Below are 26,324 nucleotides of genomic sequence, written 5' to 3' on the forward strand. Positions count from 1 at the left end.
CGCCCCCATAAAGGCATCACAACTCTCAGCATGCCACATAGAGGCACCACAGCATCCAGCATGCCACCCCATTGGTGTGTGCTGTGGTCCCAGGCTGGGTTCTAGGGTGTCTATGGGGCATGCAGGGTGCTGCAATGCCATGGTGGGTACTGTGGTGCCATGCTGGATGCTTTGGTGCCTCTGTGGTGTAAGCTGGGTACTATGTGGTGCTACTCTGCCTGGGGGGACATCTGGGGCACGTGCTACTGATCTTTGGGGGTAGCAATTCCCCTGCCAGTAAAACCTGTGTATTAAGAGCCACATGTGAACTTCTAGGGGATTCTGCTCTATTCAGAATGGGTGAGGGATGGGGGGGGGGGGGGGGGGGGGAATTGTATTAGTACGTTTAAACTGAAAATGATACTCCACTGTACAATATGAAATTGTTCACGATTGCGCAAGACTTTCGTATCATGCATGACAATAACCTGTGATAAGTTAAAATGTGGTCCAAGAAGCACTTTACCCGACTTCCTGTCTCAGGAAATGATTCACCAAGAACAGCAAGATCTCTGCAAAAATTGCACAAAACTTTTTTCTTTTAGTAATATGGGAAAGTTTTGGAACTGTGAGAATTTGATATGAAGTTACCATTGGGTCTCCCTTTTTGTCGCCGGCGCTGTGCCATTAAGAGCAGGAAGTGAAGTAGGTGGTCTCAAACAAGGGGCCAAGATTATTGAAATGCTTGACAGCTGTTCTACTCGAGCCAAAGTGAAGAAAAAAAAAAAATTCAAACCAACATCCCACTGTAGGCCTGGAACCCACTAGAGCGTTTGTGTTTGGAGCATTTGAAAACACTCCCTAAACACTCTGCCAATGTAAATGGATTTGACAGATTCCACTAGAGCGATTGCGATTAAGACATGCAGCATTTTGGAAGCGTTGCCATTCTAATGAATTGTATAGGAGCAGGGAAATAATTCCCAAAAAACACATTTTGCACCATCTAGTGGGTTCCAGGCCTTAAAAGTTGCTTTTCAAAGACGACAACTTATGATGCAAGTACTGACCTTTTTTAAAAAAAATTCTCTTTGATTTTTCAGCACTGACCTCTTTTAAGCTTGAAAGCAACAATGTTTTTGTGGCTTCCTCCTGCTTGACTTGAGCTGGTTCTAGTTTCATGACATCATTGCCAAGATATGGCTTAAGATTCATCTTTTGGTACTGCTGACCTTCAATATGACCAAATATTACATCAAGTGATCGTGGAAGAATACCACCATCTTTCGGGGCTCCTGTAACAATGAAAGTTGTGTTTTTACTTTTGTTGCATAGCTCAATGTCTAGTGGTCACCTCTCTCCCTTATAAAGTTGCCTGGTGTTTAATAGCCCCCCTCAATCCCCTATACAGTTCTCTGGTGGCCTAGAATGGGCCAAACATAATGCATAGTAAGTGTGGAAGGCATCTGAGTGCCAGATCTGATGGCTCCGAGGGCCAGATTTGGCCCATGGCCAGAGTGACATGTATGATGTAGGCAGAGCATGGACAGTCAAGAAAAAAAAAAAATGTTTGAGAAATCACTAATCCTAACAATATTAGCCAAATATGCTAACTACTTTGGAGAGGTCAACCTCGCCCCTTTGGTTCCATATCTCTATAAGACAAAAAGGTCTGGATTCCGCAGATTAGATTTTCACAGAAAAAAAAAAATATATATAAATTTTTTTTTTGAATATACCGTAGGTTTCACTGTCATAACCACTTTAGAACATGTATTAAAACAGTTATATTGTGCTTAAAATGTGAGCAGGCATACTTGGGTGAAGCAGCTACATATAAGTGAATAGGACTCTAGATACCTTGTATTGTAAATGTTTTGCCAGCATTAGTGACGCCATACGTGAACACAAGCACATTCTGCCCTTGACAGAAAAAATGTACTAGATCTTTTATTGTGCCGTCGAAAAACTCTGCTTGTGTCGTCTCTGGACCAAATATCTAGGGGAGAAAAAAAGGCCACAACCAGTAAACAGTCATGCTAAAGGAAAACCAAACATGATTCAGTAACAATAGCCAGCATTAAAGGTCTGTACACATCCAATTTTTATCTGCAGATGTCTGGCCAATTTTACCACTGCCATGTAGTATAAGAGCATACCTACACATCTGTTTATAGCATTCAAAATCTGTTGGCCCTCACACTACGTCAGTGGTAAAATTGGCCAAGCCTCTGCAAATTAACTCATGGTAAATGTACTACAGTCCTAAGTTGAACCTCTTGCTGTCTTGAGTTATTTTCATCTGATGCAGTCAGTGAATTAAAAATAATAAGCTGGTGTTAAGGCCGGTTTCACATTGAATATTGGCGCAGTGGTGCAGTCCGCACCGCCAAAAACAGGCCTTCGGGGATTACGGCATTAGTATGCCGTAATCCCAGTCTGGCAGCAGGCCAAGCATGAAGTGACGCTCACTTCCTGTTGATATGTGCAGAAGGTAGTGCTCAAATACGCTTCCTCGCATGCGTGATCCGTAAAACTTGTGGCGGTCAAAAAAAAAAAAAGATGCGTCGCCATAAACTTACCCGAGCTCCGATCTGCCACAGGAGCCACATGGTAATGTAGGCATGTGCTCGGGTTAGATAGGGCACTATATAGCCCCTGATGAGTCGTATGACAACGCGTAGGGCGGAGCCTGGAAGGGAAGCGACCAGCAGCAGGAGACGTCCCCTGAGTTAACTTTACAAGCGCTTTTTACTCTGATGTTTGAGTACAATTCTTAAATTTTATAAAATAAATGTGGATTTTACACTATTGGCAGCCTTTCAGTTTATAGATATGTGCCTGATGGTCTGTGGAAGTGGAATATATTCTTAAACACTGAGGTTGAGACTGCACACCCATAAAATGTGGACAGCTGTCTGTGAGTGTGGGCAGCAGCAGCAGCAAAGGGTAAGCAGGAGAATAATAGACGGTAGCTGTCATTTGAACCTAGTTGCTTTGCAAGCATGATCGCACTATGATGTCATCTTGTTGTTTTGTTTGAGATTGGATGCACCATTCACCACTGGAAAGTTGCTGGTTAACCCTTTAAAGTGCAGTTGCTGTCTGAGGCTGGGCAGCCATGCAGCAAGGTGAGCATGCCATCTGTTGGCTAATGGTGACGGATAAAAGAGGTGATCCCCTAGTAGAAGTTTGCACAGTCGGACCCCATAGGGTGGTGGTCCCCATATGGTTCAAAAAAGGATCGCACTATGATTTCTGTCTTTTTCTCTTTCCATACATAACTGTGCCACTAACAGATGAATTCCTTGGAGTACCTGGAAACTGGATGTTAAACAGTGGAGGACGGTCCATTAAGAACTCATTGTTTATGTATTGAACATTGGGAAGGGGTAGCGCACTCTGCAAGTGTTAATGTTAATCGTTATTAAATATTAATTTTAATTATTTAATATTGTTATTTAAGTTATTCTCTGGATCCAATAAAATTGCTTAGCATTATACTGCTGGTTCATGTGCATCATTGGAGGTTGTGGGTGTCCCCAGAGTTGAAGGGAAGGGAAATTACATAGGCGTCTCCCAAAAGGTAATAAGATAATATACAAGAGGCATTATTGTAGAGGGAGGGGCGAACTCATCTTTTATACACATTTGAGCAAATAGTGTCTAGTCCAAAATTATTCATATCCTTCTCAATCATCAATAGAAAAGCCTATTACAGCAAACGCTTCCTATAATTGCAGACCAGCTTTTTGCCCATTCATCTTTAGCAATGAGCTCCAAATCTTTGGGGTTGGAGGGTCTTCTTGCCATCACCCTGGTATTGAATCCAATTGAGAATCTCTGGAAAGAGTTAAAGTCAGGACTCTGGCTGGGCCACTCCAAAACGTTAATGTTGTCTGCCATTTCTTCACCACTTTTGCTGTGCGTTTTGAGAGTTGAGTCATTGTCATGCTGAAATGTCCACTGGTGTCAAGGCCAAGTTTCTCTGCAGACTACCTGATATCATTGAGAACCCTCATGTATTGCCCTTTTTCATGGTACAGTTTACTGTGATTAGGTTCCCTCGTCCATTGGCTGAAAAACACCCCCAAAGCATTAACCTCCTTGCCGGTTATCCCGAGCTCAGCTCGGGGTAACCTGCGCAGGAGGATTTCTCAGGCCCCGCTGGGCCGATTGGCATAATTTTCCTACACGCAGCTAGCATTTTGCTAGCGTGTAGTACGCAATCGCCACCGCCGATTCGTCGCTACCCGGCGCGCCAAACCGCCCCCCCCCCCCCCGCCCCAGACCCCTGCGCAGCCTGGCCAATCAGCGCCAGGCAGCGCTGAGGGGCAGATCGGGATTCCCTGTGACGTCCCGACGTCATCCTGCCCCGTCGCCATGGCGACCGGGGAAGCCCTGCAGGAAATCCCATTCTGAACGGGATTTCCTGCTTACTCTGATCGCCGAAGGCGATCGGAGTGGGTGGGGGGATGCCGTACATGTTTTAAAAATATAATAAAATAAAAAAAAATTCTGCGCTGCCTCCTTGCCGGATTAATTAGACCGGCAAGGAGGTTAACCTCCCTGGCGTTCTATTAAGATCGCCAGGGCGGCTGCGGGAGGGTTTTTTTTAAATAAAAAAAAAAAAAAAAACTGTTTCATGCAGCCAACTGAAAGTTGGCTGCATGAAAGCCCACTAGAGGGCGCTCCGGAAGCGTCATTCTGATCGCCTCCGGCGACCAGAATAAACAAGGAAGGCCGCAATGAGCAGCCTTCCTTGTTTTGCTTACATAGTTGCCATAGCGCCTGACGTCAGCCGCCTCCGATCCAGCCCTTAGCGCTGGCCGGAACTTTTGTTCCGGCTGCGCAGGGCTCAGGCGGCTGGGGGGGACCCTCTTTCGCCGCTGCTCGCGGCGGATCACCGCAGAGCGGCGGCGATCAGGCAGCACATGCGGCTGGCAAAGTGCCGGCTGCGTGTGCTGCTTTTTATTTTGCAAACATCGGCCCAGCAGGGCCTGAGCGGCGACCTCCGGCGGTGATGGACGGATATATTCGTCCATACCGTTGAGGAGGTTAAGTTCCAACCACCATGTTGGACAATGGGGATAATGTTCTTTGGGTTGAAGGCTTCTCTTTTTTACGCCAAAGGAAGGAAACATTGTGATCAAACAATTCAATTTGTTTCATCTGATCAGAACACAGTAGACCAAAAGTAGTCTTTGTCCAGATGAGCATTTGCAAAGGCCAAGTGAGATTTTGTGTGCCTTATCTGGAGAAGTGGCGTCTTCCTTGGTCTGCATCCGTGGAACCCAGCAGTGTGCAGTGTCCGTTCGATTGTCTGCCTTGAGACATTGCCACCAGCAGAGCCCAGATTCACCAGGAAGGTCTTGGTGGTGATCTTTGGATTCTTTTTCACCTCTCTCACTAGCATCCTGGCCAGCACAGGTGTCACTTTTGGATTCCAACCACATGCTCTGAGATTTTCCACAGTGCGGAACATCTTGTATTTAATACTTTGCATTGTAGCCACTAGAACTTGAAAACATTTATAAATGGCCTTGTAGCCCTTTCCTGACTGGTTAGCAGCCACAATGCGCAGCCGCAGGTCCTTACTGAGCTCCTTTGTCTTAGCCATGACTGCCTACAAACCAACTGCAGAGAGCTACAGTTTTTCACCTGTTGAGTTGATTTAAAAAAAAAAAAAGCTGTTCCCAATTAATCGGGGTAATTAGGATGCTTTACAACAGCTTGGACTATTTGGAATGGTATAAAACTTTGGATTTTCCCACAGACTGGCAGTTTTGTAAAGAGTATGAATAATTTTGGACTAGACACTTTTTGCTCAAATGTAAATAAAAGCTGAGAAATGTACATCTTATATTTTGGGAGACACCCATGTCATTCCCCTCAAAAATTACTTGCTGGTTGAATAAAAAGCAACGTTAAGTCAAAATTTGCCAGGGGTATGAATAATTATGGGTAGCACTGTATAGAGAGATAGAGATAGAGAGATCACTGAGGCAATAGGTGATGCTGAAGAAAGCTGAACAAAAGGAATAGAAATGATCCATCACCTCACCTAAAGTCACTCTAGTAGCATCATACTACAGAAGCTACAGGCATGCTGAATGTTAAATTAGCAGCTGGATCCTTTAGCAACTTGAATGCAATGCAATAGTCAACCAGTCTTTTATCCCTGGTATGGATCCTGTTGGACAGTTTAGCATCCTGTCTGTATCATACAATTGCATTTGAATGCAATTTAAATGCAGCCAACTGACAACGTTTGTAAGACCATGTGTGTCAGCGCCTGACATGCGATTGCATTATCTGGTGGTAGAATATCGGAGGCGGCCTGTGGCCACACTCAGATGTAGCATGAAAAACACACGCTAAAAGCAAATGCATACAAAAACAAATTCCAAAAACGCAAAATGCATACAAAACGCAGACGCACATGGCGGAAAACTCATGGTTTCCTGCACATACAAGTGTCCTCCCAGCCTAAAAATAAAGACATGAACACAAAACTTTTGTAGACCGCTACCTTGGAGAATGTAAACTTGTGCACAGACTGTCCAATTCCTCTTTCACTGTTTTTCATTGTAGACGAGTCTTTAGGAGCACTAAGAGAAACTATCTCTGCGTTTTCTATAGTCACACAATCCTAAAAGAAATTAAAAGTAAACTCAAAGAATAATATTTTTACTGTAGTCTTATCTTTACTACTCAATGAAAACTGGAACATGTGCTAAATTCAAAATTTGTCAGGAAAGTATGCACCGTGTATGTACTTTTGAGTGCCAACCCACATACGATTAATACAGAGAAGCCTAAACTAGGAAGGTTTCCACAGATTCTAAAAATCAAGCCATTTAGCCAGATTCAGGACATCCGGTACCCAATAAGTCTTTTCAGTGTACATCTGAGCCCTCCACGTGAGGCGGCTACACTCTGTACTTGGCTGTGTGCTCAGACTGGACAAAGTAAAAGGCAATACCGGTAGTTTTTATATTTGATAATTTCATGCTTACTACGCAACTGGCCCAATACAATGCTCAGGTGTGGATATGTAAGGGCCCCTATGTAGAAACTTATGAATGGCATCTACTAAGTTGGTCTGTCCTTAAAGGGAACCTGAAGCGAATACATTTATTTAAAATAAATTAAACACAGGATGTAGCTGCAAATTAAAATTACATACTAAACTCAGTCAGTTCCTCTCAGAAGCTCACAATTTTCTTCTTATAGTGATCCCTTTCAGTTCTGACAAAATATTGTCAGAACTGAAATATACCAGCTGCTGTCAGTTACAACTGAATGTGCAAGGTAATGTCCATGTTTCCCTATGGCTCAAGTGGGTGATATTACAGTTTAACAGTGATGACCAGAAAGCTGTTATGGGGTAAGGTCCATTTTCAAAATGGAGGACGCAGAATGATCACAGTGGACAAATGGGGCGCAGGAGAGGAGAAAGATTGCGAAGTAGACTACGCAGGAGGTAAATATGACCCGTGTATGGTTAACTTTATTTTCAGTTCAGGTTCTCTTTAAGCCTCGTGTCATAGCTGAAGGGGAGCCAGCAGGCAACTTTTTTAGGAGTGGAGTTTTTCATTCCTCGGTGAGGGGTTGTATTGCAAGGTCTCTGTCCTGAAGCCTGGACAGAAACAAAAGTAACTTCTGTTTTCTTCTCCATCCATTTGAGACAGAGGTCCTAATACGATTAACAAGACATCACCAACCTTCGTGTGGGACTACAGCCTGGTGAACACTTTTCCCCAAGTGGTTAGTACTCAGCTCGTAACAGATTCATTCTGTAGCACCATAAGGACTTATGAAGACTTTCCCATGTTTTAGGGCCCTTTTACACTTTCCTGCATTTGGCGATTTGATTCCGATCGCACAACACAGTATAGTAAAACGAATGGAAATGCCAGCAGCCATTTCCATTAGTGCGATCTGATTGCATTGCGATTTTGTCCCCAATGCAGTTCTGCTGCATTTTGGATGCAATTGAGCTCCTATACTGAGCAGTGGAAATTAGTTTGAAATGTGATCTCATTGCGTTTTAGAGACCTTATGGTGCAGCACTGTAGATGTGTTCCATTAACACCCCTCCCTGCAGACACAGCCATAGAGCAAGCTGTAAAGCCCAATCTACACGATACGATTCTTTGTGCGATTCGATTACGATTCGAATAAATCCGACATGTCCGATCGGGATTCAATTTGATTTGCCATTGTTTTGCAATGGCAAATCAAATCCCAATCAGACATGTCGGATTTAATCGGATCGTAAATAGAATCGTAATCGAATCGCACAAAGAATCGTATCGTGTAGATTGGGCTTTAGGGACACAAGGATCTCTACCCTGCACTGAATTGTTTTATGGACATACAGTATGAAGGATCTTCCATGTTCCATGGCGTAGCACTGTGTTCCATTGACACCCCTCCCCACAGGCAAAGCCATGGTAGATTGAGCTGTAATGAATACAAGGCCCTCTACCCTGCACGGATAGAAGCTTCATTGACAGCAGTGCATAGCCAGGGAGATATGGTGGACCTAGAGGGCGTGTACCTTTTTCCTATATTGCTGTCAATTACAGTGTCTAGCAATTGGAGACGCAGAGGTTTCGACTGCAACCGGGGTCCTCCCTCGACCTCAGTATTAGCCCTTTGATTGGTCCTGTGCTGGTAATCACTTCTATAGATGCTTTGAAATGGTAGTAATCATTAAACTGCTCCCCATTCCCTTCTTGCACCTCTGACACTGGTTGTTCTAGCCAGGTTTTAGTGCACCGCATCGACTGTTTTGTTTCATGTGCTTGGGGGGCCGCACCCAATATAAAAAAAAAAAATTTGCACTGGGGCCCATAGCTCCTTAGTTACACCACAGGTGCCCAGTATTAATCAGACATCTGACAGGTTTTAGACTAGTCCAGCTCCTCTTGGGGGATTCTAAAGAACTCCTTTATTTTCAAAAGCACTCCCTGGATGGCAGTGGCACAAAATAGCGTGAACACAAGTAGACAGGCTGACTGCTCATTTTTTGTATAGATCCTTTAAAAAAGGAGTGCTTCAGAAAAAAAAAAAAGTGAACACCCCCCTTTAAGAGATGTAGTAGTCCAAAACCAGTGAGTTATCACAAATCAAAACTGAAACTAGGGGAACAATAATAATAATAATAATAATAATAATAATAATAATAACAATAACAATAACAACAACAACAACCTCCTATGGAGAGGGAAGGCACACTAACACCAGCCTCTGTTGCCCCATGGTGTGCCTCAAAGACCCCCATGGGCGCCGCTATACCCCCGCAGTGCTGGCGACAATGTTTACCTAAGTGCTGTCTGTCAGCACCGCTCCCCCGCCTCCTTATCGGCGCTACCCGCCTGTATCCCTTCCCTCCCGCTGATTGGAGGGAAGTGACGTGGCGGGTAGCGCCGATACGGAGGAGGCGGGGGAGCGGCGCTGACAGACAGCGCTTAGGTAAACATTGTGCTGGCGACATGCTGCGTGTTGCCAGCACTGCGGGGGTATAGCGGCGCGCAGGGGGGGGGGGGGTCTTTGAGGCACACCATGGGGCAACAGAGGCTGGTGTTAGTGTGCACAACCAGCCTCTGTGCCCCACTAGCATAATAAAATCCCACCTCGGGTTCTCTTTAACAAAAAAAAACAAAAAATGTATGTGGGAGGGAAACAGCCAATTTTAAATGTAAAAGATAATTGTTTATTGAAAATTGTATGTAGGTGCAGTTTACTATTTGGCCACAAGATGGCCACAGTCAAAAAAGTTCTGGATGCGAACGATCTCGCATCCAGGAACTAAAAGAACACGGGGACGTTTCCAGGGGGCAGAAATACCACGCTCTCAATAGAAAGCGTCGGTTTTCCTGTGGGGAAGGTAGATCGGTGAATGGGAATTATACTCCCATTCACTGATCGGGGGGGCTAGCGGCGGGAGCGCGCGCACCATGCGGGGGCAGCAGCAGTGCCTATCTGGACGAGGAAGCTCGTCCAGATAGGCCGAACTGGTTAAGGGCCCTTTTCCACTAGAGATTTCGCTAAATGCTAGCGATTCAGCAAGTCCCTAATTTTTCCGCAATTACAATTTTGCAATGCATAACAATCATGGTAAAAATCGCTCCGCAGCGCAATTGCTGTAATAGCTAATAAAGGTTTTTCTATTGATTATTGAGAAGGGTATGAATAATTTTGGACTGGACATTTTTGCTCAAATGAAAATAAAATCTGAGAAATTTTTTTTCCCTCAATAATGCCTCTTGTACATCGTCTTATCTTCTGGGAGACACCCATGTCATTTCCTGTCACAAAATTACTTGCTGGTTGAACAAAAATAACTTAGTCAAAATTTGCCAGGGGTATGAATTATGGGGGGGGGAGCGAGAGAGAGATTTTAAAAAAGAGATTTGTAATAATGGTCCATTCGTGACTAAAGAAATGAAGAAAAGCTCAATGAATATCAAGAGCACAAAAGCAATGAGTGGCACAAAAGCCATGGCATCTCCTGGTCTTGTCTCTCTGAAACTCCTTGCTGCTCCCGAGGTTCTTCTCTGTACATTTCTCTTTCTATTACATACATGGTGTGCGCATGTTTTTTGTGATCATCTTAATTTGGTAGGAAGAACAACAAATGCTATCACTTTATCCATACCTCAGAAGAGAGATACATGTTAGAATATAAAAACAAACAGCGTCTAAACACTAACCTGGGACTCGTTATTGGCGATCTCAGCCTTTGAGAAAGGTCTAACTCTCAAATACACCTTCAGCGGATGTAAAGCTTGGTCATTCTTCGACATAAGGGGGAAAAACAGTAAACATGAGTGATATCTGCAGACAAAACTCTGACATTCAAAAATGACTGTCTCCATCCCAGCTCCTTCAGCACTCAGTTATTAGGGTTGCTAGACTAGCAGGCATGGTCTCATGTCAATCTTGCCAGTTGACAATAAGGACACAAGAATGCTCCTCAGTCAGTGGAGTGGGACGGGGGACTAGCAGGCTGCAGATCAATAGAGATTTAGAATCTTTCAAGCCTGCCCTGTAGAGTGGCTATTTGTTGCTCTTCATCTGCTGATCCCACAGGCGTTAGGTGCCTGGATCAGCAATTATATTTAGTTTACATGATGCTGTATATCCTTTGGATGTCAGAACTGCCAAATTCAGAATCGGTCAAAAGTTCACGTTTTCAAATGAAAGCCCCCCTCAACAAACAAAAACACCTTCAGAATTGTTGATTCTGATTATATTTGCAATAAATTACAATTTAACGCAACTGGTAGAATTTCTGCCAATTTCCTGCTGACCTTTTGAGTATCATACAGTAATGTGTGCATCACTCACCTGAAACATGCATGTAGATAATCTAGTCAGATTTCAGTCAGAGCACCTTATGTGCATGCTTGTTTAGGGTCTATGACTAAAAGTATTAGAGGCAGATCAACCATTATTTAAAGGGAAACAAGTACAGTATGAGAATATATCTACACGCCTTTCGCCTCAGCTTTCCTTTAATGACAGTGGGTGAAAGATAGGGGGGGGGGGAAGGGAGGGGTCGAGAGGGGGAACTCCAAGGGATCTTTGTCACCCAGCGGTGATCGGTACACAATCCCTTGGGAAACAAGAGTAGAGCAGACACCTGCCTACCGATGCGTCCGTTACTATGCAGGCATACATGCATACATTTTTTGTCACCTACAAAGGTGACAAAAAATAAAATTTATGAACTCACCATACTACTAACAGAATACCTTGGGGTGTCTTTCTAAAATGGCATCACTTGTGGGGTTCCTATACTGCCCTGGCATTTTAGGGGCCCTAAAGCGTGAGGAGTAGTCTAGAAACCAAATGCCTCAAAATGACCTGTAAATAGGACGTTGGGCCCCTTAGCGCACCTAGGCTCTTAGATGACCGGTTGTATTGGCACTGAAGTGTAGGAAGAGCAGGATGTTCTCAAATCGTGACCTGGACATGGCAGCAGAGAACATGGGCATGTGATGTATTGGGTGCATAGACCAATAAGACCGCAATAAATTCTTTTTGACTAGACCCATGTTAAAGAGAACCCGAGGTGTGTTTAAAGAATGTTCTCTGCATACAGAGGCTGGATCTGCCTATACAGCCCAGCCTCTGTTGCTATCCCAAACCCCACTAAGGTCCCCCTGCACTCTGCAATCCCTCATAAATCACACCCGTGCTGTGAGGCTGTGTTTACATCTGTAGTGTCAGTCTCAGCTGCTCCCCCGCCTCCTGCATAGCTCCGGTCCCTGCCCCTGTCCCTTCCCTCCAATCAGCAGGGAGGGAAGGGATGCAGGCGGGGACTGGAGTTCTGCAGGAGGCGGGGAGAGCAGCAGACTGACACTATAGAGATAAACACAGCCAGCTCTGACAAGCTGTTTGTCAGCAGCGTAGCTGTGATTTATGAGGGATTGCAGAGTGCAGGGGGACCTTAGGGGGGTTTGGGATAGCAACAGAGGCTGGGCTGTAGATCCAGCCTCTGTATGCAGATAATATTCTTCAAACCCACTTCGGGTTCTCTTTAAGGAGAAGGCCCCCAAAAAAGTTAAAGGAATACTATCGATTGAAACGACTTTTTTTAATACTCTATATTAGTGTACACATTACCACTAGTGCTAGGGGCACTTTATTCACCCAGGTCTCTCGCTATTCCTGCTTAAAAATTCATTTCTCACACAGCTCATAGTAGTTTGGGTCACCCTGAGCTGCTTGGTTACTCTGTCACACAGCTCACAAATATATTTCACTATGCCACTCACAGCATGCAGGAGACATGAGGAGAAGTAGGTTGATCTGAGAGAGTAACAGGTAACTAAATGAGCTGTAACATTGCTGGAATATAACTAGCTATAACACTAGTCTGTGTTTACACTCAGACTGGCTGCCTGCTTGTGGTGATTTACTCCAGGCTGCATCTGTGATGATATATAACATAGGACACTGGCAAAGGCTAATATTGAAAGGATTCAGGTGTTTTATTATACCACCAAAACGACTCGGATTTCTGCAACCTTGATATTCCAGCAAAACAGAACTGAAATAACAGCAGCATAAGCAGAACTACTGGCATATGTAGTGCCCACAGATAACTCCATGCATTACAAGAAGTCCAAGGGGAAAGTCCAGGCAATATGTCCAGTATTCCATATGCAGGCAATGCAATGCTTCAGGAAGCTTCTTCAATCCCATAACTACTGGTTCCAAGGGTTTAGAGAACAAGTGCCACAGCTTGCTGTTTCCATCACTAACTCACTCCAACAGCCCCAAGTACCTGACCTTATATTGCAGATCCAGGATCATGTCTACCTGTGGACACCTTGCTCCCAGACTATTCAGTAGATACAGATAATCCCCTCCTCCAGGAGCTGTGTGGTCCAGCAGAAAGGAGTCAGACCATTGTCTATTGGTAAACATGAGCAGAGAAGGACATGTCTGCCAACAGACAGTAGAACAATAGACACTCCAGCAAGCTAAAATTAACACAAGACAGCATGCAGATCACAGCAAGCACTCTATGCAGGAAAAAAAAAATACATGTTGCAAGAATAATAAAAAGCATACATCACAGCATCCACTTTACAAGCTGCTTAGAGGGGCAGACCAGTGTCTACAATTAGCATTATTAGTATCTTTATCAGTCAAGAGAAGCAAAGATAATAAACACATTGCTAGAATCTTTAACCCCTTACCCCCATATCGATAAGATTCTTTCAGCAAGGTGATAATTAAACTATAAACTGAGGCGTTGATAGCAACTCCCCTGTGCAGAGACATGGTCTAGCTCTCTGGGAGCTCAGTATTTAGATACATTTTGTATCCAACACTGACACCAAACTGAGGGAGGATTTTACAGCTGAGGGGGAACAGCTGTGTGAGGAATCAAATTGCTCCTAGTACTTGTCCTAATGTGTGCTACAACACAGCATTTAAAAATGTATACACCGATAGTATTACTTTAAGTTCGGAAACTTGGAGTGGTTTCCAACGAAAAGGCTGGGCATGGTAGCTTCTTGGATTGGCGGTTGCGTATTGTGTGGCATAACGGTTGGTCTCAGCCACAATTAAGTCGTAGAGACCAGCAGTGATCAGAAAGGAAAAAAAAAAAAAAAAGAAAGAAATTGTCACTGCGGTGGGGCGGGTGAGGGTTTGGCCAGGTGATCAGAAGCCTGCAGGGGGCAGATTAGGGCCTGATCTGATGGATAGGAGTGCTAGGGGGTGACAGGAGGTGATTGATGGGTGTCTCAGGGGGTGATTAGAGGGGAGAATAGATGCAATCAATGCACTGGGGAGGTGATCGGAAGGGGGTCTGAGGGGGATCTGAGGGTTTGGCCGAGTAATCAGGAGCCCACACGGGGCAAATTAGGGCCTGATCTGATGGGTAGGTGTGCTAGGGGGTGACAGGAGGTGTTTGATGGATGTCAAGGTGTGATTAGAGGGGGGGGGGGGAATAGATGCAAGCAATGCACTGGGGAGGTGATCGGGGGGGGGGGGGGGGGGGGAGTTTGAGGGTGTGGGCGGGTGATTGGGTGCCCACAAAGGGCAGATGAGGGTCTGATCTGATGGATATGATGGGTAGCAGTGACAGGGGGTGATTGATGGGTGATCAGTGGGTGATTAGAGGGGAGAACAGATGCAAATAATGCATGTTCAGGCAGGGTCTGAGGGTGATCTGAGGGTGTGGGCGGTTGTTTGGGTGCCCACAGGAGGCAGTTTAGGGTCTGATCTGATGGGTAGCAGTGACAGGTGGTGACAGGGGGTAACGGGGTGATTGATAGGTGATCAGGGTGTGATTAGAGGGGAGATTATGCAAGCAATGCACTGGCGAGTTGATCAGAGAGGGTCTGGGGGGCTATTTGAGGGTGTGGGCGGGTGATTGGGTGCCGAAGGGGCAGATTAGGGTCTGATCTGATGGGTAGCAGTGACAGGTGGTGACAGGGGGTGATTGATGGGTGATTAGAGGGGAGAACAGATGTAAACTATGCACTTGGGAGGTGATCTGAGGGCGGGTCTGCAGGCGATCTGAGGGTGTGGGCGGGTGATCAGGTGCCTGCAAGGGGCAGGTTAGGATCTGATGGGTGGCAGTGAAAGGTGGTGACGGGGGTTATTGATGGGTGATTGACAGGTGATCAGTGGGTTATTACAGGGCAGGATAGATGTATAAAGTACACAGGGGGGGGGGGGGGGTGTCTAGGGAGATCTGAGGGTGTGGGGGTGATCAGGAGCCCCCAGGGGCAGTTTAGGACCCAACCTAAAAATAGCGTTGACAGATAGTGACGGGGAGTGATTGATGGGTGATTGGGTGCAAACAGGGGTCTGAAGGGGAGGGGGGGGTGGAGAGAAAAAAAAAAAAAAAAAAAAAAAAAGCTATGCTGCGCAGACGTCCTACAATTCATCCCAAATTTCAGTAATATCGTTATAGAATTGTGCACTGCCACACCAACAGAGCATAGTCAGACTGTAGTATCACCTGCAGCAGTGACTGATAATGGACCAGTATGTGCGTATGTGCAATACCTTCTATGTGAGTGTATATTGCCATAATCATATGGGGGTTTACATTTTCAAATATGAACACTCTCCAAATTCATCTTGCATCTTGTCCCTCCCCATATACATTAAATAAGCCATCCATACTGTGATACTCTTCCCCTTAGCTACAGTTTAATTCATTACCTGAAGGCCTCTTTTCCACGGGCAGTTGAATTGTGTGCTCAGCAAGCAATTACCAGGCAGCGGCAACCAGTTGTGAGAGTTTGAGAGGCATTTCACTGCCTAACTAGGCAGGGAAAAGAGGCCTTAGGCGCCTTTTACACTTAAGGTACATACACATGTCTGATTTTTTCAAACGACCGGTCGTTTGGACGTCAAATCGGGTGTGTGTACAAACGGTCGTTCGGCTGATAAGGCTGATTTTTATGGATCTGCCAAGCGGATCCATAAAAATCAGCTTTATAAGCCGAAGCGAACGACTGTTTGGACTGGTAGTTCGGATGCAAATCGGGCGTGTGTACAAACGACCGGTCATTTGGAAAAATCAGACGTGTGTATGTACCGTTACCACACTACATCCAAGTCTCACTACTCTCCCATTAAAGTCAATGAGACATGACACACTGCCTGCCATGTGACGGAATGACGTAATACTTAAGCTGCAGTGCATTACTCTGACTCGAGTCCCAGATGTGTTACTTTTTGTTCTTCAGTCGCACCAGAGATGTAGGCGTGATGGTGCAACTTGTGGGCTCTACTGCGGTGCGATTATTCCAAATCTGAAGTGAGATATTATTCTCCTGTTAAACAATGCTAATTGCCTGGCTGTCCTGCATCTATAAACTTTAAGGGCCCTTTAGCGTTGTGGATGCGATACAACTATCGCATCGCATTCAGCCGCGAGCACTTCCAGACAGATAACCAGATGCAGCTTCCCGTAGGCAATGAGAAAATCCGATGCGTCCCGCGGAAAACTGCAGCATGCTATCCATAATTTCCCCCGTGTCACAGCGTGCCAGATTGCGCAAGTAAAGTCGCATCAATGGAAACTACTTAATGACGTGAATTGGTTGCATTTTCTTTGCAGTGCAATCAGGGCCAGTTCTAGGCTTTTTGCTGCCTGAGGCAAACTTGAGAATGTGCCCCCTCCCCCCCCCCCCCACACATGATTTGGAATGATCACACAGCACTTAATTGCTGTGGAAGTCAAACGAAACAATGCTGCTCTCCTGCCATTTCCCTCCTCACACAGCACAACAAGCTGCTTCACACCCCCCCCCCCCCCCCCCCATGATGACCTCTTCACCTTGCTCTCTTTTCACTTCTACTCTGACTGCATGCTGTTAGTGTAAACATACAGTACAAAATTGCTGTCCCTGTAATCTCTGCCACCAGATGCAAATGTTTGACCTTGCTTCATGAGAGAACCAGCCCTGGGTGCAATAATTGCATCGTAGTACAAACAGGCCCATAGCTATAGACCTTGCAACAAGAACGCGGATCAGGTGCTCTGACTGGATTGCTGCATGCTTGTTTCAGGTGTGTGTGGGGGGGGGGGGGTGTTTAGACACTACAGCAGCCAGAATGATCAACAGGACAGTCACGCAACTAGTGTTTAAAAGTAAATAAACCTGGCTTTTGCGCACGCATGGCACATCCACGTGACTCAATTACGCTCCCACTGCAGGGAGTGTTCTGCACTAGCGCAGTTTAAAAACTCTTGTGAACTGTGCAAACAGAGCACTCCTGGCCATGGAAGCACAATCTAGAGCGAGGTGTGAAGATGCACCCACATGTGCAGAAGCCTCTTTTTCTTTATTAGAGGGGGGAGGGACTATGCTGCGCACATGTCCTACAAGTCACCCCGAATTTCAGTGATACCATTATAGAATTGTGCACTGACTCACCAGCAGAGAACAGTCAGAAACTGTGCCATCACCTGCAGCAGTGACTGATAATGGATCCAGCATAGAGCCCACTTCAGCTGGCAGCACAGAGCTTACATCAGCCGGCAGCACAGAAATGTCATCTGCCACGTCCATAGTACCTGCTGGAAAACAATAAAGGCAAAACTAATGTTTCATTATATAGTAAGTAGGTGGTAACAGTGCTGCTTCACACAATGGCCTCTATTCATAAAGCATTCCCACATGTGGTAATGCTCAAAACAGCTGACTTTACCGAACATTTAGCAAAGTGTCCATTCATAAAAGCTGTTTCCGCATAAAAAGCTACAATTCCTGAGCAGTGCGGGGAAATTACCGCCTTGTGCGGAGATTATCACAACACCTGTCACTACATGTCAAGTCATGGATTAGAGCAAGCGGAATGGGAATGGAGAATACCGGCTGTTTAGATAATGCGATAAGCATGCGGATAACAGGCAAGCTAATGGGGACAGACCTCCCAGGCAGCAGCAGAGAGCAGAGCAAACAAGGCATCCCAGACTACCAAGGCTGCGTTTTTTTAACCCCTTGGGTACCTGTTTTCAGATACATTTCACATCAGAAAGCCTGCATGTGTAACATTTCTTGAAGTTCTTCTAAGCTGTGGCAATTAAATAGATTGTTTAGAAAGACTAATAGACAGATTTAGCGCAGATTCAGGGCAAGGAGAGGCAGTTTTTTAAAAAAAGTGTACATCTAAAGGGATGCTGGGGCTGCCTCCTTTACAGGCACTCTGTCTCTGCACGGAGAAAATGTATCAACTCAGCCAGCACCACTAGTTTAGGTCAGGAATTCCCTGACCTTTCATCACAAGTGTAAACTTTTTTATGAATTAGCACACAAAAGTCTAAAATACCGATGCATTGTTTTCCCTCCAAGATATTTTTTTCCGCAAAATGTTTTATGAATAGAGCCCAATAAAGGCATAAACACAAACGTACAGTGTGACCAGCACAGCGCTCCTTCAGGTATACAAAGTGGGCAAGTTCTGCAGGCAGTCTAAATATCTGCTGCTCACGTGATCTCTGCAAAGTTCCAATCCTATTGGCAGGCTCTCTCCTACTTTTCTAGCATGGAGTGGGAATAGCACCTAACCACACCTACTTCAGTAGATGTCCACAATTAGGAGTGATCAATGAGATGCAAATATTTCCGAGTTCATACAGGAGTATGTCAATTTGTATGCAAATTTATTCAGTTTGAAAATGGACCAATCAGTTTAAACCTTGGTGGGACTTGATTGGTCCATTTTCAAGCTGCACATATTTGCATACGCATGTACATAATCCTGCATGAACTCAGAAATATTCACATCTCATTGAATGCAAATATATGCAGATTGAAAATGGACCAATCAATTTAAACCCAGGTTTAAATTGATTGGTCCATTTTGAAGCTGCATATATTTGCATAGAAATGTGCATCAACTAGGATGTATTTGCATACCATTGATCATCCCTACTATCCACAGGATGCATTTGTCAGCTGTGTATTTGCTTCTTTTCTTTTTCTGAATAGTGTTTAAGGCCTCTTTTCCACGAACTGTTGACAGGCAGTGAAATGCCTCTGAAAGTCTCACAACTGCTGACTGCTGCCTGGTAACTGCTTGCTGAGCACACAGCTCAACAGTTCGCAGAAAAGAGGCCTTAATTATATGTTTGTTTCTGTTAAAATTGGTCAATACCAGGTATTTATTCAAGGTCTAGGCCTCTATTCATAAAGCATTCCCGCATGCGGTAATGCTCAAAACAGCTGACTTTACTGACCATTTAGCAAAGTGTCAATTCATAAAAACTTTCCGCATGAAAATCGGACATTCCTGAGCAGTGCGGGAAATTACCGCCTTGTGAAATGATTATCACAACACGTCACTACATGTCAATTCATAAAGATTTGAAAGATGGCGGAATGGGAACGGAGAATATCGTCTGTTTAGAAAAGGCGATAAGCCAGCGGCTAACAGGTAAGTTAATGGAGACAGACCTCCCAGGCAGCAGCAATGAGGCCCAGTGCACACCAAAACCGCTAGCAGATCCGCAAAACGCTAAAGGATTTTGAAGCAGATTTTCAGAGCGATTCTAGGCATGTTTAGAGAGGTTTTCTAAACATGCCTAGCGTTTTCTGGAGCGTTTTTGTGTAGCAGATTTCATATATTGTTACAGTAAAGCTGTTGCTGAACAGCTACTGTAACAAAAACGCCTGGAAAGCCACTCTGATCTAGAGTTTTTCCGAGCAATGTGCGCTTTTTCTATACTTTACATTGAGGCAGAAATGCTTCTACAAACAGCAAGAGTGCTGCAGGACCCGCATTTGCGGTTTGCTAAAAACCTCAAACTGCTAGTGTGCACCAGCCAGTGGCGGCTCCAGGAATTTTTTTTAGGGGTTGCTATGCAGGTGCTGGACCAATTTCCGGGGTAGCTGACGACCTGGTGTGGGCGTGGCTACACATGACCGGATGAGGGTGGGGCTAACTGTAATTTAACGTGAACCCAGGGTGAGAGTGATATGGAGGCTGCCATATTTATTTCCTTTTAAACAATTCTAGTTGCCTGGCAGCCCTGCTGATCTATTTGGCTGCAGTAGTGAACTGAATTACACCAGGAACAAGCATGCAGCTAATCTTGTCAGTTCTGACAATATTGTCAGAAACCCCTGACCTGCTGCATGCTTGTTCAGGGTCTATGGTTGAAAGAATTAGAGGCAGAGGACCAACACGGCAGCCAGGCAGCTGGTATTGCTTAACCACTTGCCGACCGCACACTCATACCGTGCGGCGGCAAAGTGGTAGCTGGAGGACCAGCGACGCAGATCTGCGTCACCAGGTGCCTCCCTAATTAATCAGGAAAGGCCGCTCGCGTGAGCGGCCGTTTCCTGTTAGATCATGGAGCGGGTCTCTGTGAATAGCCTGCGAGCCGCGATCAGCTAAATGTAAACGCAGGAGACATTTGTCTCCTTTGTTTACATTGTACGCCGCTGCTGCGCAGCAGTGCCGTAAGGCAGATCGGCGATCCCCGGCCAATCAGCGGCCGGGGATCGCCGCCATGTGACAGCGGACATCCTGTCACAGGCTGCACAGGACGGACAGCGTCCTGTGCAGCCCCGATGACCGGGGGGACAGGTAGGAGAGGGAGGGGGGGGATTTGAGGTGCCCCCCCCGCAACATGCCACTAGCAGGAGCGATCAGACCCCCCCTGCACATCATCCCCATAGGGGGGAAAAAAGGGGGGCGATCTGATCGCTCTGCATGCCAGCTGATCTGTGCTGGGGGCTGCAGAGCCCACCCAGCACAGATCACAAAAATCAGCGCTGGTCCTTAAGGGGGGGGGGGGGTAAAGGGTGGGTCCTCAAGTGGTTAAAAGGAGATAAACGTCTCTTCAATCAACAGCATCGTGTCTGTTTTTGGGTGTTGCTGGGCCACCACCGCCACCTGAATACTTTTAAACCTTTTAGATATTTTTACTCTTTTGGCGCCTCTGCTTTTCCGTATATCAAGTTATCCACCTTGGTGGAAGGGTGAAATACCCTCTTTTCCTTCTACAGAGAGCGACATCTTAGCCCTGAGTGGGGACAGGCCTAATCTCCCCACCTGCTTATTCAGTGGTTGCCTAAAGGGTAACCCAGGTTTGTAAGTATATTACTTACGTTTCATTATTACCTCATTTTCCAAAACATACTACACTATATTCGGCTCTCGGTCTCCAATTGTTTAAAAGGAGATAAATATGGCAGCCTCAATATTATTCTCACCTCGGGTTCCCTTTAAAAGTGCAACGCAAAGACAGTGGGCCCAAGTTTTGGTGACCCTTTCCCCAGAAAATTCACATAATTGTGCAGGTTTTCTCAAGAAAATACACGTAATGTGAGCAGATTTGAACAAAAAACACGTTCAATAACCCCAATATGCACAATCGTTATCAGATATGACCCCAATATGCACAATCGTTATCAGATATGACCCCAATATGCACAATCGTTATCAGGTATGACCCCAATATGCACAATCGTTATCAGGTATGACCCCAATATGCACAATCGTTATCAGGTATGACCCCAATATGCACAACCGTTATCAGGTATGACCCCAATATGCACAATCGTTATCAGATATGACCCCAATATGCACGATATGACCCCAATATGCACAATCCTCAGCAGATCTGACCCCAATATGCACAATCCTCAGCAGATCTGACCCCAATATGCACAATCCTCAGCAGATCTGACCACAATATGCACAATGCTCAGCAGTTCTGACCACAATCAGCAGCACCACCTGAAAAAAAAAAACCCATTTACTCACCTACAGTCAGAAGACCTCCTGTCCCGACCTCCTCCTCTCCCGACCTCCTTGTGGCGCACAGCTCCCACGATCCTCTTCCTTCACGTGACTTCCTGCCTGCAGCCTGCATTACCCGGCGAGCAGGGCTACGGGAAAATGGCCGCCCGAAGCCCTGCACTGCAGACTCCAAGTCTGCAGAGCAGGGCTTCGGGCGGCCACTGTGAACTGACTCGGCGTCTCTTAGACGCCTGAAGTCAGTTCACGCCAGGGGATGCTTTGGGGGTGCTTGGACAATTCTAGGGGGTGCTTGAGCACCCCCTTGCACCCCCCTGGTGCCGCCCATGTCACCAGCTCATTTAGATACATTAGCCAAGCGTTTTCACAGGCGGAAGCGGTCTTGTCCCCCCCAAAAAATTAAAGTTCAGCAAACACAGCACTCAAAGCTCCAGACTCTATTTGAGTCAATGGGAAGCGAAATATATCACCAAGTACTAGTAGGGGATAAAAAAAAAATTGGTAGTTAATTGATTTTTTGCGGGAACTACCGACATATTATTCTCCCGTTAAACAATGCTAATTGCCTGGCTGTCCTGCATATATTACCATCGCGCGTTTAGAGGAAACTGGCCCATAGCCATAGACCTTTAACAAGCATGCTGATCAGGTGCTCTGACTGAATTGCTGCATGCTTGTTTCAGGTGTGGGGGTTTTAGACACTTCAGCAGCCAGAATGATCAGCAGGGCAGCCATGCAACTAGTGTTGTTTAAAAGCAAATAAACCTGGCTTTTGCGCATGCATGGCATATCCACGTGCCTCTCAATTACGCTCCCATTGCAGGTAGTGTTCTGCGCTAACGCAGTTTAAACTCTTGTGAACTGTGCAAGCATAGAGCACTCCTGGCCATGGAAGCACAATCTAGAGTGAGGTGTGAAGATGCGCCCACATGTGCAGAAGCCAGCAATCACAGCTGTGGTTGGGGATCTTTCTGAGGGGCTAGTGCCACTTTGGATGGTAGTGGAACTCCAGTGCTGGCCACGAGTGCCATTTGGGTGCAATTAAAATGCAGCCAAGTGGCAATGTTTGTTAACCATGCATGTGATCACTTGATACAAGGTGGCATTACCAGGCAACAGAAAACTGCTGTCGGTAAAGTAAATTTATGCGGGAGAACACCGCTGGCGGTATTTTAGACTTGTATGTGGTCATTCATAAAAATGTATCCAGTTTCCACCCAGTAAATAGCCAGGGAACATTGTCCCTCATTTCTGGGTAATAAGAGAGGAAACACCATATTTGGATTGTCCCATCGGAGCATGCGTAGATAGGGTCATCCATCACATGCTATTATCAGCCAATTGCATGCGATGGGTACTAGATCATCCCTGAGGGATGATGTCACATTTAACTCTTTAGAGGTTAGTATAGGAATAGCCAACATGGGCTCCCAAGGGCACTTCTCTACTTCTGCCGACTTCCTTTTTGTAACTTTCCTTAACTGTATGCTGTATATGTTATGGCCAGAACCCGAAGTGTGGCCACTTCAGGTTCTGGCCAGCCACTTCGGGTTCTGGCCGGCCAATGTGCGAAGTGGCCGCAGCGAAGCGGCCAATGTTAGATATGTAATGTTTAAATGTATTAAAACCTGCTTAATTTCATGAAATATAGCCGGCGGCAATGTAATAGATGAAGCCGCCGGCTTTCGCACTGCCTCCTCTCCTCCTCCTTCCCCCCCCGCCTCTCTCCTCTCCCTGCCTCCTATACAACATACAGAGCAGCCGGGGACAATGCGTGTCCCGGAGAGTCGTTCGTCGCGGCAGGGGAAGCAGAGCGGGGAGGCTGCAGACATTGCTTCTGCCAGCACCCGCTCTGCAGGATTCCCCTGCTGCGACGAACGACTCTCGGGGACACGCGTGTCCCCGGCTGCTCCGTATGTTGTATAGGAGGCAGGGAGAGGAGAGAGGCGGGGGGGAAGGAGGAGGAGAGGAGGCAGTGCGAAAGCCAGCGGCTTCATGTATTACATTGCCGCCGGCTATATTTCATGAAATTGAGCAGGTTTTAATACATTTAAACATTACACTTCGCACATTGGCCGGCCAGAACCCGAAGTGGCCACACTTCGGGTTCTGGCCGTAACATATATATGCCTAAGTGCAGCTAGCATAGATGTAACAAAGAGAAAGCCACCTGGTCTCTCATCACTAGGGATAGACCGAGTCTGCATGGAACACATAAGACTCTACAGACCGTTTGCTTTGCCGAGGTTAACATGTAACGAAGATATAAGATTGCTGATGAACACATCTGTATATTTGTTTTACAAATAAACTCTTGAATCTTGTCTAAAAAGTTCTATCACCTATGCTGTTTGCTGTGATGAGTGTCAAGTTATCACACTTCCTGTGATATGGTGCCGAAAGGTAGTGTTGTTGCCCATAGCAACCAACAATATTTATTACAATTGGGTCCATGTAAATATACAACAGTGAGTTTGCAGTCTATGCATTGAAGTGCTCCTGTGGGTTGTATGTTGAAACAACTAAATCTGTGAAATCCAGGATACTGGAACATAAGGGTTACATTTGTGGTTATAAGCCAGGCATAAAATCATGCAACACCCCAGTGGCCAGACATTTTTATGCTAATGGCCATAGGGTTTCACAGTTTCAATGATGTTGGACCACATCCCACCACTCAATTGAGGTGGAGATAGAGACAGAATACTTTTACAGAAAGTTGCATGAAGTAATTAGATACCATTACCTTAAGAAGCATGAATTACATTTTTAGCTTCAAATGTTTTCTGTGATTGTTACTTGTAACCATTCTTAATTTTCTCTCTCTTTCCAGATCTTGAAGGATGTATGTACCATTGGTGATTGGGTGTTGGTTGGAGGGCATCAAGATGGTGACAGATTTGGTCCAAGAAGGCTTATTTGCATTATTACTGCAGGACATTAATGTATTATGCTGTTATTTGTGGGTATACATCACTGTATGTAGTACCTAGTACTTTTTGTTATGGAGTTGTTGAAAATGTACTTTTGACTGATGTCAGGACAGTCAGCTGACCAGGAAAAACTGTCCATGCTTGGGAGTGGTGCTTTAACCTTCCTGGCGGTAAGCCCGAACTGAGTTCGGGCTATGCCGCCGGAAGGCACCGCTCAGGCCCCGCTGGGCCGATTTGCATAATTTTTTTTTTGCTGCACGCAGCTAGCACTTTGCTAGCTGCGTGCAGTGCCCGATCGCCGCCGCTACCCGCCGATCCGCCGCAATTCCTCTCGCCGCGGCCGCCCCCCCCCCCCCAGACCCCGTGCGCTGCCTGGCCAATCAGTGCCAGGCAGCGCTATGGGGCAGATCGGAGTCCCCTCTGACGTCACGACGTCGATGACGTCGGTGACGTCATCCCGCCCGTCGCCATGGCGACGGGGGAAGCCCTCCAGGAGATCCCGTTCTTTCAACGGGATCTCCGATCGCCGGCAGCGATCGGAGGGGCTGGGGGGATGCCGCTGAGCAGCGGCTATCATGTAGCGAGACTTTGTCTCGCTACATGAAAAAAAAAAAAAAAAAAAAAATTTTAAAAAAAAGATTTGCTGCCCCCTGGCGATTTTTTTGCAAACCGCCAGGAGGGTTAACATATATTCACTGTTGAATGTAAGTATGTACACCTGATGAAGGAGAAAACCCCAAAACATGTAATGCTAGCAAATCAATTCTTTCCAACATGTCCAATCTGAATTTTATAATAATGGCAGTATTTGTATAGCGCCTTTCTCCTGTCGGACTCAAAGTGCTTGCGAGAGAGCCACTAGAGCGCACTCAGTAGGCAGTAGCAGTGTTAAAGAGACTCTGTAACAATTTTTTCAGCCTTAGTTCTTCTATCCTATAAGTTCCTATGCCTGTTCTAATCTGCTCTGGCTTACTGCAGTCTTTCCTAACTGCACTGTCTCTGTAATAAATCAATGTATCTTTCCTCTGTCCTGTTTGTCGGGCTAAAGCTTGATTGTGTGGAATGTGCAGGGCTGCTTGTGATTGGTAGAAGCGATACACACCCTCTGCAGGCCCCCTGCATACTCTGAATGACTCATACACTATGCTTAGCTGAGCCTATTAGAAGCTGGTTAGTTTGTTTGTAAACACTGCCTAAAACTGTTAATTACAAGCCAGGATTGCAGCAGAGAGTGGCAGAAACAGCACAGAGGGGCACAGGAGAAAATAATGAATAGAATGGTATGCTTTTTATTGTAAGAATATTAGAGTACAGATTCTCTTTAAGGAGGACTTGCCCAAGAAACTCCTTACTGAAATACAGTGATGTGAAAAACTATTTGCCCCCTTTCTGATTTCTTATTCTTTTGCAGGTTTGTCACACTTAAATGTTTCTGCTCATCAATAACCGTTAACTATTAGTCAAAGATAACATAATTGAACACAAAATGCAGTTTTAAATGATGGTTTTTATTATTTAGTGAGATAAACTCAAAACCTACATGGCCCTGTGTGAAAAAGAAATTGCCTCCTGAACCTAATAACTGGTTGGGCCACCCTTAGCAGCAATAACTGCAATCAAGCGTTTGCAATAACTTGTAACGAGTCT

General features: G+C 45.6%; 1 protein-coding gene across 1 annotated transcript in view; it reads right to left on the reverse strand.

Annotated features, from left to right (window-relative positions):
• LOC137517744 (kinesin-like protein KIF20A) overlaps positions 1–23,944 on the reverse strand; it is a 68,195-nt gene extending 44,251 nt beyond the window's left edge. Inside the window, exons 1-6 of the mRNA XM_068234777.1 lie at positions 23,915–23,944; positions 17,412–17,554; positions 10,704–10,787; positions 6,512–6,631; positions 1,840–1,978; positions 1,090–1,274 (exon numbers count right to left, since the gene is read on the reverse strand). Of these exons, the coding sequence (XP_068090878.1) occupies positions 1,090–1,274; positions 1,840–1,978; positions 6,512–6,631; positions 10,704–10,787; positions 17,412–17,546 (663 nt within the window). The 5' untranslated portion in view covers positions 17,547–17,554; positions 23,915–23,944. The remainder of the gene's footprint in view (positions 1–1,089; positions 1,275–1,839; positions 1,979–6,511; positions 6,632–10,703; positions 10,788–17,411; positions 17,555–23,914) is intronic.
• Between the last annotated feature and the right edge of the window lie 2,380 nt (positions 23,945–26,324).

Source organism: Hyperolius riggenbachi, chromosome 5 (assembly GCF_040937935.1).
Source record: "Hyperolius riggenbachi isolate aHypRig1 chromosome 5, aHypRig1.pri, whole genome shotgun sequence".
Taxonomy (NCBI): Eukaryota; Metazoa; Chordata; class Amphibia; order Anura; family Hyperoliidae; genus Hyperolius; species Hyperolius riggenbachi.